General features: G+C 39.4%; 1 protein-coding gene across 2 annotated transcripts; it reads right to left on the minus strand.

The window, feature by feature from the left end:
• Positions 1-906: 906 nt before the first annotated feature.
• On the minus strand, positions 907-14,648 carry LOC146510995 (copine-3-like). Of its 2 annotated transcripts, none has more exons than XM_085172476.1 (17): positions 14,426-14,648; positions 14,016-14,172; positions 10,424-10,612; positions 10,104-10,283; positions 9,912-9,986; positions 9,747-9,818; positions 7,974-8,054; positions 7,768-7,857; positions 5,728-5,826; positions 5,530-5,616; positions 5,304-5,363; positions 5,016-5,149; positions 4,038-4,092; positions 3,862-3,913; positions 2,727-2,860; positions 2,389-2,625; positions 907-1,760 (listed from the first exon to the last, which is right to left on the minus strand). In XM_085172476.1, the coding sequence occupies exons 3-17, from the start codon at positions 10,580-10,582 to the stop codon at positions 1,617-1,619; spliced, it is 1,659 nt and encodes a 552-aa protein (XP_085028602.1). In that variant the 5' UTR covers positions 10,583-10,612; positions 14,016-14,172; positions 14,426-14,648; the 3' UTR covers positions 907-1,616. The 2 variants fall into 2 exon arrangements, with proteins under 2 accessions (XP_085028602.1, XP_085028603.1); XM_085172477.1 differs by having other exon boundaries at positions 1,623-2,302; positions 14,426-14,644.
• Positions 14,649-15,312: the final 664 nt, after the last annotated feature.

Genomic DNA, 15,312 nt, shown 5'->3' on the forward strand with positions numbered 1-15,312 from the left:
TTATATTTACAATTATTTAATTTTAGTGAATTAAAATTTAACTTGAAGGCTATAAGAGGCTTTTGGACAAACAAGCAAGTATTTTAAAAGCAGCACTCTACAACACGGGTGCAACACAAATGAGCACAATATAGAAATACCTAAATAAAGTAACAGTGGATTAAAGTAGTAAATGTAATTAGTGACATTCCTACTGGTTAAACGCTTGCTCTAATCTCATGTTAATGAAAAATAACAGTACTCAAGCCCAATCGCATTATCACATCATTGAGTCATTTCTGCCTCCAGACTTTTGAAAATGATGCTGCCTTAATATATATCATTGCTCTGTCGAGGTCGGCGTTCTTCCAAGTTTGCAGTCATGGCATTTCATTCTGTCGCAGTATCTAATGATTTATTTTGTAGGTATTACTGGAAAATAAAAGCATACGAGACACACTTCGATATATTTAAATTTATTATTGTTACTTTTATTGTATTACCTGCAAAATTATATATAAAGAGAAACTAACACAGAATAATAAGGAATATAAATAGTATTGAATAAAAAAAGAACACCAAAAATTCATTTTTTTAAAATATAGATTTATACCAAAACTGACAGGGAAGAGATTTTGCTTTAGTTGCACCAGTTGAGTTGAAAAGCTAAGAAATATGTTTTGAACTGGGTTACACACAGACACAAAGAACAACATGCAAAACTGGCTGTTGCAGTATTTTTTCACCATGACAAGAATGCAGAAGGATAACTCATGGTATTTTTCCTTCCTTTGTGTTTTATAACAAAGTAAAATACTGACAAAGGTAGCGTCCATTACAAGGACAAGTATAGTGCATAAGGCAACGCCACAGTCGTCAGTGTAAACAGCTCCAAATATCAACAATGAATTTACACATACACCAAGGGAAATGTATCGGGGGATTTAATAAATGTTGAAGGACATTTTTTTGCTACTTCCTCTTAAAACAAAGTAAAAATCAAAAAAGTACACTGTGTAAAAAAATGATTTTCTTAATCACTTTGATTCTTTTTGTTTAAGACATGCAAGCACATTTAGTATTTTACATCAAAATCACATAACTGTAGAAAAGTCTATAAAAACAGAACAACAAATGTATTATTTTGAACATCGGGATCAGTACATATGGATTCATTTTGTAAAACTTACTGCATCACACCTGAAATCTGCTGGAAATTTTACATTGAAATGTATTAAACTGAAATGTATATTTTCCATTACAACATGAAATGGTGAAAACCAACAAAGACGTTATGGCTGTAATACAGAGGAGATGATATAAGCACAAACTTGGAGTACCCAGTTAAATACTCCAGAACCTGTCATGTGACTAACAGTCAATAACAGCTCACCCAATACAACACAGTTACAATAAATCCTTTAATAAAGGTAATAAAATAAAAGCAACATTTATATCTGGCACTTAACTGACATAAATTTCCACATATTAGCAAATATTAGAAAATATTTGATAACATTAATGCAGTATGGCTTTACCCTGTAGCTGCAGGAAGTTTTCCTAAAAAATTCCAGGTGAGGAATCACAAGACATTTGTAGGTAAGACATTAAGAAGGAAAGATAGTTTTCAGAATAAATCACAGAAGGGGTTGCGCAGATGCTGAGAGGTCAGAAGTAGGTGTGCAGCTCTCAAGCGGCTTCAAATTCAAGGTGTTGAAGAAGCCAGACACCTGATCTGGGATTTCTGCCAGGATGCTCTGAGCAAGCTGTTCTTTAGGACACTGAGACAAAGGGCAGAGACAGAGCAACAGTGAAAGTCTGCCAATCACACACACAGAAACATGCAGTTAGAAAAGAAAGCAGGGAGGTTGCAGAGCTGCAGCTGTAATTTGAGCATAGCACCCAAGAGAAGGTGTTTAAAGTTTAAGCTAGTCACATGTTCTTACAGCCAATAAAACCAGAGCTAGAAAAGCTAGAAAACTTCACACAGCTTCGACAGAGTCGTGCATCATTAAGTTACCGTTTTGTGCTCATACAAACCTACAGTATATGATGACTTAATGCACCACGTACTGTGAACGATCAAGGCATGACATAACCTTGAAAAAGCAAGGTTACTATGATATTTATAAATCCTGATTCCAGCTCGGATCAAATGAAGGGAAGGATGAGGGGCACGATCAGCGTGTTGGTTGGGGTACTCCTGCACATTTTAGGTAGGACTCGGTTCAGTGGGGGGCTTCAGCTCAAATAACTTGAAGAAGGAGGCCAGTTGGTCAGGCAACTCTGCCAGTACACTTTGTGCAAGGGCTGCACTGCCCGCCTGAAATAAGATGTGCAAACATTCAAATGTTGGTGGTGTTGGTGCATCTGGACAAAGAGTGTGCTTTATAGCTTGCCACGGCTTACATTTTGGAACTGCCTGAATGGCACAAACTGCACGATGTCCCGCATGGCGTTCTCTCCTGTTGTCGAACGCAAAACTCCATCGTCTCCATCCAGGAACTCCATGGCACTGAAGTCCGCCCCTCCGACCCCGACGATGATGATAGACATGGGCAGACGAGAGGCGTTGACGATGGCGTTGCGTGTCTCGTCCATGTCCGTGATCACTCCATCAGTGATGATCAGGAGGACAAAGTATTCCTGTGAATCATCAGGACAACAGGAACAAAAAAAGCAGCAGAGTGGAGCAGTCAGTTGACATTAGGACTGCTTTGATTGGTTCCAAACTTTCTGTGACTCACTGATGCAGTTTGCTGCTGCAGCGCCTGTCTTCCAAATTGGGCGACGTGGTTGATGATTGGGGAAAAGTTTGTTGGGCCATAAAGCTTCACCTGGGGCAGACACTGCTGGTAGGCAGCAACCACACCCTCTACACCTGAAACACACACACAAAAACATCATAAAGTCATGGGTCACAGTTACATGAAGGTTGATGAAATGTACCGTGTCACCGCACTAAAGCAAGTTGCTCAGACTGCAGGTTTCCTGTAGTTGTGGTTTCTAGGATATTTAAAAGTAGAATAGGAGGCAGAGCCTTCAGCTTTCAGGTCTGTTTTATGTGCAAACAGCTCCCAGTTTGGATTCAGGAGACAGAAAACCTTTCTTCCTTTAAAATTAGCCTTAAAATGATCTCTTTTAATAAAGTTACAGCTGAATCAGGTGAACCTGAATCCTCCCTTAATTACACAGGAACAGGCCGCTGAGGGCTTCCCATGATGCACTGAGTGTTTCTTCTTCACGCACCTCTTTAGACTCTCCATGTGTTAATTCACCACTCTGCATTTAATCATTAGTTATAATTCATCTCTAGCTCTCATCCACATCGTGTCTTTGTCTTGTCTTCTTCCCCTCAGCCCCAGCTGCTCAGGGCAGATCACTACCACTCACTGAGCCTGGTTCTACTGGAGGTTTCTTCCTGTTAAAAGGGAGTTTTTCCATCCCACTGTCGCCAAGTGCTTGCTCAAAAGAGGGTCATCTGATTGTTGGATTTTTCTCTCTAACACTGCAGGGTCTTTACCTTACAATACAAAGCACCTTAAGGCAACTGTTGTTGTGATTTGGCACTGTGCACATAAAACTGTATTGAATTGAATTTTATACCCAAAGGTACGTCCATGTTTATTAAGCAATAGGTCACAACATAGAAATTAAATTATGAGAAGAACAAGATGCATAAATAAATCTACTAATATGTTAAAATTAAAATATCTCTTATTTAGTGTAAAACATATAATTGTTTTCCCCGTGTTGCAGCTGTTCTGCACACTGGCAAATCTGAACATAGACTCACCTCCACTGTGCTAAATAACTGCTAATGTTTATACAAACACATGGCAGTGTGAAACAAATCTCACATTACATTCAGTCTGTTATTACCTGCACAGAATGGATTGGATGGGTTGAAGTTGATGGGAAACTCGTGGCTGACCTGCACACATAAACAACCCAGATCCCAAATGATCGTATCTGCAATGGCTTACACTTATCTACAACACAAACAATCTTTCTGCCGCGTGTCACATGTACGCAAACATCAAAAGTGCAACAATCACCTGCCATGAAGGAGGAATCTGTGCTCCAAAACCGAAAGCAGGGAACATCTTATCACTGTGCAAAAGGAAGCAATACAAAAATAAAGAATGTTAATGTCAGTTTGTAAAGACCAGTGAACATTTAAAATTAAGTCTTTTTGTCAGACTCTTTACATTAATGTTCTTCATGGTTCTATTTAAACAAGACCTTGCTTGGCCTTGCTTCTCACGCCGTCATGTTTTCACTTTGTTAATCATTTATTTTCCTGTAGTGCAAGAAAACTAGTGAATATCAGGATGATAAGCTGGTGCTCTGGCTTAATGCCTGTCAGCTGACATGCTGCATTAAGTGGTTTGCTGGGAATTCAGTTATTCATCCATGCATTAGGATTGAACGCTCAAAATAACAGATAAGTACTGGTCAGATTATTAGTATTTTGCTGCTACTATCATGGTATTATGAGAGCAGAGATCTATTATATTCATTCCCAGCACCATATTCACCATGGGCCACCTTTGCTGCTAGCCCCCTCCCCTCTGTTTGAGCCACCTTTCTCCTGACTGACTCTCTCATTAACTTGAACAGGAGGAAGGTGGGTTCCTGTGCTGAGTTGGTAGTGTTCACACAGCCACGAGTAAAACAGTCTGAAGCTGGAGCTTTTGGCTCACAAGGGATTACATGCCCACACACTGACCTCATTATTTGAAACTTGTTGAATGTGGGCAACTAGTACTGTGATATATTAGGTCTTTCAAGGCTTGTAAGAATGATTGTGAGTTTGCCAAAAGCGAGGTGCATATTAAGACTTACAAACGACATGTTAAATTGCATTGACATTACTGTAGATGAACTGATGAAGTGCACAGAAACCTTTAAGACTAGAAAAGAAAAAGTTACGGTGGAGCTTGTTTTTAAATCGGTCTGACTTATAATTTTTCTGAATGAAGGAAAACAGACTTACTTTCTGCACCTGCATAATCCTTTATGTATGTATTTACCTGTCGTAGTCCTGGATGACGTTACCAACTGCCCAGATGGCTGCCAGGTACTCATTGTAGCCCTGAGGGTTGATGTAGTGGAGTGACTGGGGGAATTTGGGATCCCCATTGGAGCCTGTGAAGTCAATTGCGATCTGCGCCGCCCCCAGAGGGATGTGTTGCATTTTTTAAATAAATGTCAGTTAATTATGAATGAATCGTAAAATGTCAACGTCAGTTAAATATTTCAGGTGTGTCTCCAAATGATAACTGGACGGATTAGGATTAACAAATAAATGTGAAACTCACAGTGAAGTTAATCTGACAGCCTCCCATTATGTAATCCAGAAACGTGTACTGCCTCACTATCTGTAAACACCACAAGAGTTACTGTGCAGTAGTACTTATCTATTAAGAAGGGTAAACAATGTTGTTTTTTGTGCTCCAGCAGATAAACAACAGGACTAATGATATATCTAAAAACATAAGAAAACATATCAAACACACATATTAAAAACACCTAAAACCAGATTACCTTGCTTTTTTTTATGATGATGATGCCAGAGTTTTTATATCCTTTCTTCTTCTCTTTTTTTTTGCTGTTGATGCACTCAAATTCCGCCTGTGAAGAAGAGAAACACAGCATACAGGTGTCAGGATGTACTTTCCCCCCTCTGCTTATTCTTAAGCAAAATGCTCAAACTGGCAAACACACACACACACATGAACTCACCGCAAATGTTTCTGTTGCCTGCTGGATTTGACTGAGCGAGGCCTGAAATGTTCCAATGAAGTCGTGATCGCCACTGTTGTTGTGGTCATAACAGTCAATCTAGCGAACAGAGGCAGTGAGGAGAGGTGAGACTTGGAATAACCAAATTTTGCACCGAAATGATCAGCGGTGCTGAAGTAGGTGAGGCAAAAGCATGGTGGGCGTGAAGCTTCGAATGTAAGGCGACTTCATGATACTAAAACGTCAACCACACACACACACACACACACACACACACACACACACAGAGGCCATCTAAGCTGGCAAATGGGGTGACAGAGTTCCTCCTTTAGAGCGATTGCAGGACCTGCTCACAGTCACACACAGTAGATTCTGTAACACTTTCGGCATTGAGAGAACACAGACAACACAAACAGCTCCATACACAGCATGGACATCTTAGGCCTCAGTCACACGGGCCGATAAACCAGTCTGTCGGTGACCCCTCAGTAACCTCTGTTGACTAGGAAAAATCTAAATTCCCAGACCGGGTGGCAAGTGGTTACTGAAGGTTGCTGGATGTCGCTACGTAAAATCAGTTGCAAAGATGGAGCTACACCAAAAACCTCCCCGTCTGTGGCAAGCAGTTGGTGTGGAAGATGCTAATTTGTCTGCAAATACGTGCTATTTGTTCTCCAATCTGTAGTGAAACTTGAAAAAGCTTCATTGAACATTTGAAAAAGGAAACGCGGATTGTCACTGCACTGACACTCTTCAATCGGCACAACTTTCACTTTGAAGGTGAACCGTCCCTGTTTCCAGTTTGCATATTCCACTGCCGTTTAGAGAATAGTTTGTGTTTGCAGACACATCTGCACTTCCATTCAGTGAAGTGGCAACTGCAGCAACCCACTAGCAACCAAAGTGATCGCAAGGATTGTCGTGCATATTCCTCTTTACAACTAATTTCACACAAGTGACTCTTCAACAGCTATGAAAGCTAATGAGTAAGTAAAAAAATGGATCCATCTTAATGGAAAACTTGTCCCATTTGGAAAACTGACCCCTTGGTTAGCTTACCTAAACCTTTATATCAAATTAAATAGAATCAGTGGGCTACTTTGAGCTTCTCCCTTATTCACAAGGGGTCGCCACAGCAGATAGCTCTGTATGTTTGATTTGGCAGATTTTTTTGCTCTTCCTGACACAACCCTCAACGGATTTGTGTCTCCTCCCAGGATCAAAATGGGATATAGTGTGGAGCCATCAAATACAATCACCAGTAAACTTCATAAAGAAGCTTCATATCCTGTTTAACAGGAATATTTGAAGGTTCAAAAAGATGATTTTGTTAGCTGTTTTTGTAATCAGAGATCATTTTTGGACATAGTTTAAAGTGTTGTTAATTACATTTGATTAAAGGCTCCCAGACTGTGTCAGTAAACGCTCAGGTAAATTTAACCAATGGGCCGAACTCCTTGAAAGTGTGCGTTCCTTTAAGATAGATGTAGATGCATCCAGGACTTGAGTCGGTCCTGTCACAGACCCTGCATCCTTCACATTAACAGCATTCCATGTTGACACTGTCGACAGTTACCTCACGCGTACTGCTGACTGGAAAGCATCTCTTCCTGATAAGTTTGCCTTAATAAGAGTTAGAGGATGGAAACAACAACAACATAAACTAATACTCACAACAATTCCTTAGTGGCAGTAAGATCAAGGATATGCAAGTTATGCAAGAGGGAGACAACAGAGGATGTTTAGGGTTCAAATCTTTCCGAGATGAAAAACGGTGAAAATAAAAGCTTCAATAGTCATAATGTTTGTTTTTAGGATATATGTGTAAAAAAACAACAACTTTCTAACGATGCCTATGTTGTCTCCCTGCTCCACTGGCTATCAGCCAGTGTGGTGTTTTAAACATCAGCACCACTCCAGAATTTCACAATTAGTGCATCCCAACTTTCCAGTTTTACTGGCTGCTTCACATCATTCAGCTCTGCAGACAGTTAGGAAAAAAGAAACCAGCATACTTTATGTGTGTATGAGTGTGCATACCTTGATAGGTTTCTCAACATCGCCTGCACAAAGTGACTGAATTGGGATTTGGAATGGTCTCCAAACGGGATTTAAGTTATTTTTCACCACCTGCACAACAACACAGATACAGAAAGACTTCCTGTGTTGGGAGATGTAACTGTACAAACGTAAAACACTTTTCCTCGTGCGCCAGAAAGCCTCAAACACAATGAGTGCAGGTTTACCTCTGTCCTGTGAGCCAGCTGCCATCCAGTTTCTGTTTGCTTGTAGAATTCCAAGAAAGGGTCGGATTTGCCAAAAAAATCCTGGAGATAAAAGGGAGGAAAAAGCAGGCAACAACAAACACAGATTACACTGTAAATTCTAAAGTGAGGATAAAGTGATGACATGTTTTATACCACCGTAACACGATATCGATCACTGCTCATCAGCTGCCTTTACACTTTTTCACCTGGAGTTACGTCCAGCTAACTGTGTCCAAGAGTCATTACTAAACTAAACTTACTAAACAGGCACAGCTCGAGTTGTCCAATCACATTTCAGAGACTTTTCAGATTCAATAATCTTAGCTGTCACATCCCTGACACTTAAAAAGTTTGGCTTCACGAGGAAATTTCTTCGTTTTGGAAAGAAAGACATTTATATTTTTGCATTTAATAGAACTTTGAATTGATCAGAAATGCCATCAGTGACAATTAAAGGTTAATGGAGACATTCATCAAAAATCATTTTGAAAAGATCAACATTCTGTAGGTGCACACTGTGTTACCTAATGCACACCTAACGGATCAAACACATCTGAACCAGGACAATCTGTTTCTCAGAATCCAGAGGCCCATCAAGGATCTTGTGAAGTTTCTTTTTTCCAAATTAGGACTCTAACTTACTTTTCCTCTTGCTAAATTGTACCCTGGTTCCTATCTTTCCTTCTACTCTTTTAAGAGCAGTTTGCTTCCCTGAAAGGAGTAGCACACACCATTGTATGAAATCATTGAGAACTGCCTGCATGGAGTGGCAATCACTGTTTAAAAAAGAAGAAGAAGAACACTCTGGCGAATTTTCAAACATTGTGTTACCTAATGCAAACCCAACGGATCAAACGCATCTGAACCAGGACAATCTGTCTCTCAGAATCCAGAGATTCTGAGAGACAGATTGTCCTGGTGGGGAAAAAGGTCTCTTTTCCCCCACTTGCTAAATTGTACACTGGTTCCTATTCTAGGGTGACTGTAGCTCATGAGGTCATGTGCTGGTCGGAAGGTTGGTGGTTCGATCCCTGTCTCCCCCTCTGTGATGCATCTGGGGGCAAGATACTAATTCTCTGATGCATCTGTCATAGTATGAATAGAAAGCACTTCAAAGGATGGTTGGAGGTGAATGTGGCATGTTGTATAAAGCACTTTGAGTGCTCTGGGGGAGTAGAAAAGTGCTATATAAGAATCAGTCCATTTACCATGTCTCTCCTTCTATTCTGGCAAGAGCATTGTTCTCTGCAAACTCTCACCATTGTGTGAAATCATTGAGAAATGCCTGCATGGAGTGGCAATCCTTGTTTTAAAAAGAAGAACAGTCTGGCTAATATTCTGGCCTTTTAACACAACACACTTGCAGCTTCATGAAAAGTTTCCCAGTACAACAGATTATGGTGGTTTGTGAGGAAACTGGTACATGCTTCCCTATGCCTTCAACTTCCCTATGACTATGATTTCAACTCTTAACTAATTAAATTGTTGGTTGTTTAATCCAAAAAATGTGTCACTGAAACAAAGCTTTGTGCCTATGACCACTGATTTGCACCCAAAACAATTTTAATCAGTTCAAGTGCTTTTCTCTAAAGATAAAAACATAACCTTTCAAAGTGGCTCAAACTTTTGATGAGTGGTGTTAAATGTTTTTCTAATCATAAACTGTGACCAGTAAGAGTTAGTAACTTCAGTCAAATCATCCGTGTAAAGATTTCTGATTACAGGAACATAATTCCTTCTAGTCTATGACACCTTCTTGTCCAGTTTTCTTGCTGCGACTTCAAATGCCACCACTCTGTTGTCAGTCATTTCTTCTGCACATATCTAGAGAGCAAGAAGCAGTTTTGCATTAAAAATGTGAAATAAGTGCACTCAGATTTCACCAAATCACTGCGTCCCTCACTCAAAGAAACTCACAGTAATGGTTCCCTTTCCTGCAGGTATCTTGTCCTTCTTAACAAGTGGTTTTGTTAGTTTTCTTGAGGACACGATCTGAACAGAAAGACACATCTTAGTCATCACTAAACAACGCCAATACCACTTCCCACCACTTATAGCTCTTTCAGTATATAGACAAATGGCTTGTAATGAAAATCAAAGACGGCAAACCTGTCCCAAGGTACACTCCAGCTGTCCCAGGAAGTCAGCCTCTTGCAGACTGCAGTTGTCAGTGTCAATATCGTGCACTTCAAACCTCAACTTCTGCACCATCTCAAAGTAGTAGTCGAGGACAATAGGCTTGGAAAACTTGGGACTGAGGCAGTTCTTGATTTTCTCCGTGCGACCAACCTAACACAAACATGTTTCACAGTCAGGGATTTTCTTTTAGGAACTTTTAAAGTTGAGCTGTTGCCCTAAAACTGGAAATTGATAACTCTATTTTTTTAAGAGTAAGGCCGTTCAAATCCACACAACAAAAGCCTACTTACCTCAAACCAGTGGTTTCCAGAGGAGTTCATGAAAAGCACACACAGAGGGTCGGACTTTGAGAATGCATCCATGTCGAGCAGATGGTCACAGGAGATGCTCAGCGACACCTTGGTCACACAGTCTGCGACCCTCGTCGGCTGGACTCCAACTGCCGCCATCACAGCCCGGAAACGCTCAACTCACAAGAGCTGATAAATATAAATGTGTATAAACAGAAAATGAACACGGAGAACATAGAATACAGTATTGTGCAAAAGTCTTGTGCCCCCCTTAAACGTTTCATTTAAAATAAGATGCAGCAATTTACTGAAAGATGCAACGATACATAAATTCAAATGAACTTGGAAGTCAGTATCTGGAATTACTGCCTTTATTCCTCAATGGAGACAGAACTCTCTTAGGCAAGCTCTATAGTAATTTCTGTGATCTTCAGGAACAATTCTCCAGGCTTTCCAGGAAGGACTTTTAAAGCTTTTCTCCGATTTTGTCTCCTTTTGTTCTGTTCTTTGTTGAGATGATCCCAACTGCTTCCATAATGTTCAAATCTAACAGGGGGAGGCCAATCCATGACTGATATGGTTCCTTTGTGTGTGTGCGTGTTTTTTACCCGGGTATGTTTTTAGTTATTTGGCAGTGTGTTTGGGATTATTTTCAGGCTGAAAAATGAAGCCACTGCCAATCAGACGCTTTACAGATGCTACAGGTAAGGTGGATCAAAATCCTCTTCTGCATTCATAATTCCATTGATTTTGAGAAAATCTCCAATACATCCACAATATTTTATCTATGGCTATAAACACACACCTCTCTCCTGACCTCCTCTAGTTTTTTATTTTTATTTTTTTTATAATTTAGACAGCTGCTGTGCGAGCATGCAGGTGGTTTCTCATTCAAGTCAATTCACTTAAGTTTTATTTATTTAAAAAGCACCAAATCACAACAACAGTTGCCTCAAGGCACTATTGTAAGGTAAAGACCCTATACTAATACAAAGCAGAGAGAAAACCCCAATCATATGACTCCCAATGAGTAAGGGCTTTGGTGACAGTGGGAAGGAAAACTTCCTTTTAACTGGAAGAAATCTCCAGAAGAACCTAGCTCGAGGAGGGGCAGCCATCTGCCGCGACCAGTTGTTTTCTCTGCTACTCTTCCCTCTCTCTTGACGATGTGCATGGAGAAGTAACTGCACAGTTACTTCATGTGAAGTAACTGTGCAGAATTTCTGTTTTATGTAAACAGCTTTGGCAAAATAAAACCCACTTAAGCTGGCAAAGGAACAACCAACTCAATTAAAACACTTAATACACACCACACAACGCCGATTGCAGCAACATAGAGTTGAAGGCCAGACTAGCTACACACACATGCAAATTAAAGGCTAGGTTTTTTTAGGGGGGGTTTAAACCTCCTGGTTTCTAATGTAATTGTTAAAATGCACATAAACTGTACTTGCTGTCACCTGCACCAAGACTGAAACATAATTTTGCTGTTTACATGTGTCCAAAAACCTTTAGGCGTCTGCAGTACTGGGGGAACCTGTCACGTTCAGTGTGACTGTAAGTTTAGGGTACCCTTGGTTCTACACCTCTATATATTTTTTTTAATTTTAATTGTTTTGTTTTTATGGCTCATAAAAAACTATTTGAATAGCAGACTTTTATTTTTTATGTAAAAGTGCTAGAAGCTTTCTGATGTGGTCTACTTGTTAACAGAATTAAATGTTCAGCCACAGGATTTGTCATTGTAAAACAAAATCTCATCAAATTCTCAACCACAGTATAAATGTCATTTTAAACCCAGTTCCTAGTTTACTAAAAAGTATTCTGTCTTTTTTAAATGGGTGGTATAACATATTATTACATTAATTATGCAATAAAAGCCCCAGATTTTTCACTTAAAGGCACATATTAAAACCTAACTAATAACATTACTTCGGCCTGATTAAATGTATTAGAACAGAGCGTCATCATCAGTGATGGGAATAACGGCGTTACTTTTTCAGTAACGAGTAATCTAACTAATTATTTTTTTCTACCGTTACAAAGCTGTTACCGTTACTAACAAGAAAATGTGGTGCGGTCGTGTTACTATTTTCAACAAACAGACGGTTGAAACTGCCTTCAGCTTACTGCATCTTATATCATTTGCACGGAAGTAGCTGTAAGTAATTTGGGCGCTACAGCTTTAAGCAGCTCTGCGCGCTCCAGCAGACGACAATTTCTTTTTGGCACAACACCTGGAACTCTAACAACTGTGAAAGTTTTCATTATGTCATGATTGTATATTTCCATGATTTCATGGTATTTTTTCAGGCGCTCCAGTATTGCTGTTTTGCCACAGCTGTTTTCTTTTTTTAAAGGCTGTTTTAGATGCTTGCTTGCTTTCTTTTTTATTGTTTTATTTGAATGGTTCACAGGTCAGTGTTAAATGGCTTAACAAACACAAAACATTCCTGCGAAAATGGTCAGGTACAAGGACCGGACTGACAAGGACTGAAGAGTGGTCAATGTCCAAAGAGAAAGCCTGGTGAACGATTGCTCAAGAACCTACATAAATAAAGAAATCAGTGATGACTCAAGACTTATGCACAGATTATTTGTCAGCCAAATAATCAGTCACCTTATTATTGCTCTATTACATGATAATAATACACATGTTTAGTATTTTAGTGTAATATCTGTTGGCTTTCTAGTTAATGTTCTCATTCAAAGCCATTTAGAAATTACAGATGTACTAATAATAATGCACAGTCAGTGGAAGATGCTTTTATATACATGATATGTTATACATTGTATTTTAATGTACATATTACATTTGGATTTGGGTTGATCATTTACATTAAAACCAACCACCATGAAGCAGTGGAGGACGTGACCAGCAGGGAAATACCAGCACAGAGAATGAATCATATCTGTTATATCAAAATGTCTATGCCGATACTCCCCTCAACACGTGTTTCCATGCATTTTGCAACTATCTTCATACTCTGTGTTCTACAATATAATAAACTAATCCTTTTTGGTCACCTAAAACATCTTTATATAACTGTCAGCGTATATTTGTTGGGACTTCTGCTGCCTTCTTGGCCTGACCTTTCTTGAAAAAGACATTTTAAATGTCAATGAGACTTTTACACTGATAAATAAAGAATTTATCAAAGTTGCTTTGCCAAAAAAAGGTTGGAGCTTCCATCTCGTGACAGAAATATCCTTTCTATCTTAAAAATGTCTCGGTATCATTCACGAGAGATATGTTTGACACACATTTCCCAGATTATAGAACAAGAAGTCAATCCATCAGAGACAACTGACAAACATTAGCACATAATAAACAAACCTCAATTAACGTTACAATATTAGATTAAGTTGCCTAAAAACTTCTCTAAAGAAACACAGAAAAGCTGTGGCTGTTCACATAAACACCACGCGAAAAGCCACACCTACGAACTCTCTCGTTAAGTTGAATGGGTTTATTATCAGCGACAGTCACATGACGCGAGAAAAAGTATACACACACTCTGTGGGAATTCATCAGCAGCGCTTAAACTCTTGAACAATTGCAAATGTCAAGACTAGCGCGGTGGTAGCTTACCTCGTAAGCTTGCTTGCTAGCGACACTGCTGCGGTGCTGTGGTTTGTTTCCAGCTGCTGCAGCAACAGCACAGCTAGCTCAGTGGTGGTGGGCGGAGTCCAGTGCGCTCACTTCACGTACCGACCGCAAACACGACCTCCCAAATCAACTGTACGAACTACATGAGACAAAAAGGTATAAAACTCACACACAAACACATATACTGTAAAAATAATAAACAAGGACACAACTTTTGCCATTACGAAGTCAGCCCAAAAGCTTATAATAGCCATGCGGGTGGTGTATGGAGGACTATTAGTGTCGCGGAATTTACAGTGAACTATTTTATTTAATAGTAAACGATAAAAACACATGAATTCGTACATTTATTTAGAATTAGAGTGACACTATAATTTAAGTAAATTACCAACCAGCTCACTACTTTGTGTTCACGTGATCGTTGAGCCCATTCTTAGCAGCTGTTCCACTCGGGTTCCGCTACATGTTGCCCTGCAGTCACGGATGTCAAACATAAAGCCCGGGGGCCACAATCGGCCCAGCAAAGACTCCAATCTGGCCTTCTTGAAAGCTTTGGAAAATATGTAGGAAGGTATACATGTTTGGACTTTTAACTGTATTTCTGTAAGTTTTAAGTTTAGTTTAAGTTTTGTAAGTATGTAAGTTAAACAATTAAATGGCAGAAAAGTTTCCATTTCTTAACTGTCTACTACAGAAATTTCAGTTTAAAGATTGTAAGTTGTGAATCAACAAAAATGTAATGATTTTTAGATATAGGACAGTCTGGTGAGCTACCAGAACGTTTTCAGTAATTTTATATATTTATCATGCAGAAAAACTGAGATGTGTTGTTGAAATTGCACTTCTTTAACTCTTATTAAGATTTTCCCTTGCCCTGCCTATTTAAGATCATAGTGGGTTATATGTAGTCATCACTGTAAAATGATTTTAACATCCCTGCCCCAAACTTTCCATAAAAGGCATCATGCTAACACAGCTGGAAACTGGACAAAATCTTCAAAATACCTCTCCGAAAAAAAGAAATTCTAAAACTCCTCAGTTCTTGTTATGAAAAACAGTGAGGACCATTAAATGTGTGGGAAAGCCCAAAAATGTTTATAGTGTGTAGCGGTCCCTTCAAAAACAAGTATAGCTGTTTTGGTGTCATTTAATAAAGCAGCCAAAGTAAAGACTTGTAAGACGTCTGTTTTCCAACAACCAGCCTGTACAAGTCCTCCATTTAATGCACAAATACATCTGTATTTGTGCATTAAATGGAGGACTTGTACTGAGAGATATC

The sequence above is a fragment of the Neolamprologus multifasciatus genome, chromosome 9 (assembly GCF_963576455.1).
Source record: "Neolamprologus multifasciatus chromosome 9, fNeoMul1.2, whole genome shotgun sequence".
Lineage (NCBI taxonomy): Eukaryota > Metazoa > Chordata > Actinopteri > Cichliformes > Cichlidae > Neolamprologus > Neolamprologus multifasciatus.

What these genes read in the sequence shown, in the direction of transcription:
- LOC146510995 (XM_085172476.1), bottom strand. Translation starts at nt 10,582, where the DNA reads ATGGCGGCAGTTGGAGTCCAGCCGACGAGGGTCGCAGACTGTGTGACC. An exon ending in AGCTGGCTCACAGGACAGAG is followed by an intron (nt 7,858 to 7,973) that starts GTAAACCTGCAC and finishes GTTGTTGTGCAG; the next exon opens with GTGGTGAAAAATAACTTAAA. An exon ending in GTCATCCAGGACTACGACAG is followed by an intron (nt 4,093 to 5,015) that starts GTAAATACATAC and finishes CCTTTTGCACAG; the next exon opens with TGATAAGATGTTCCCTGCTT.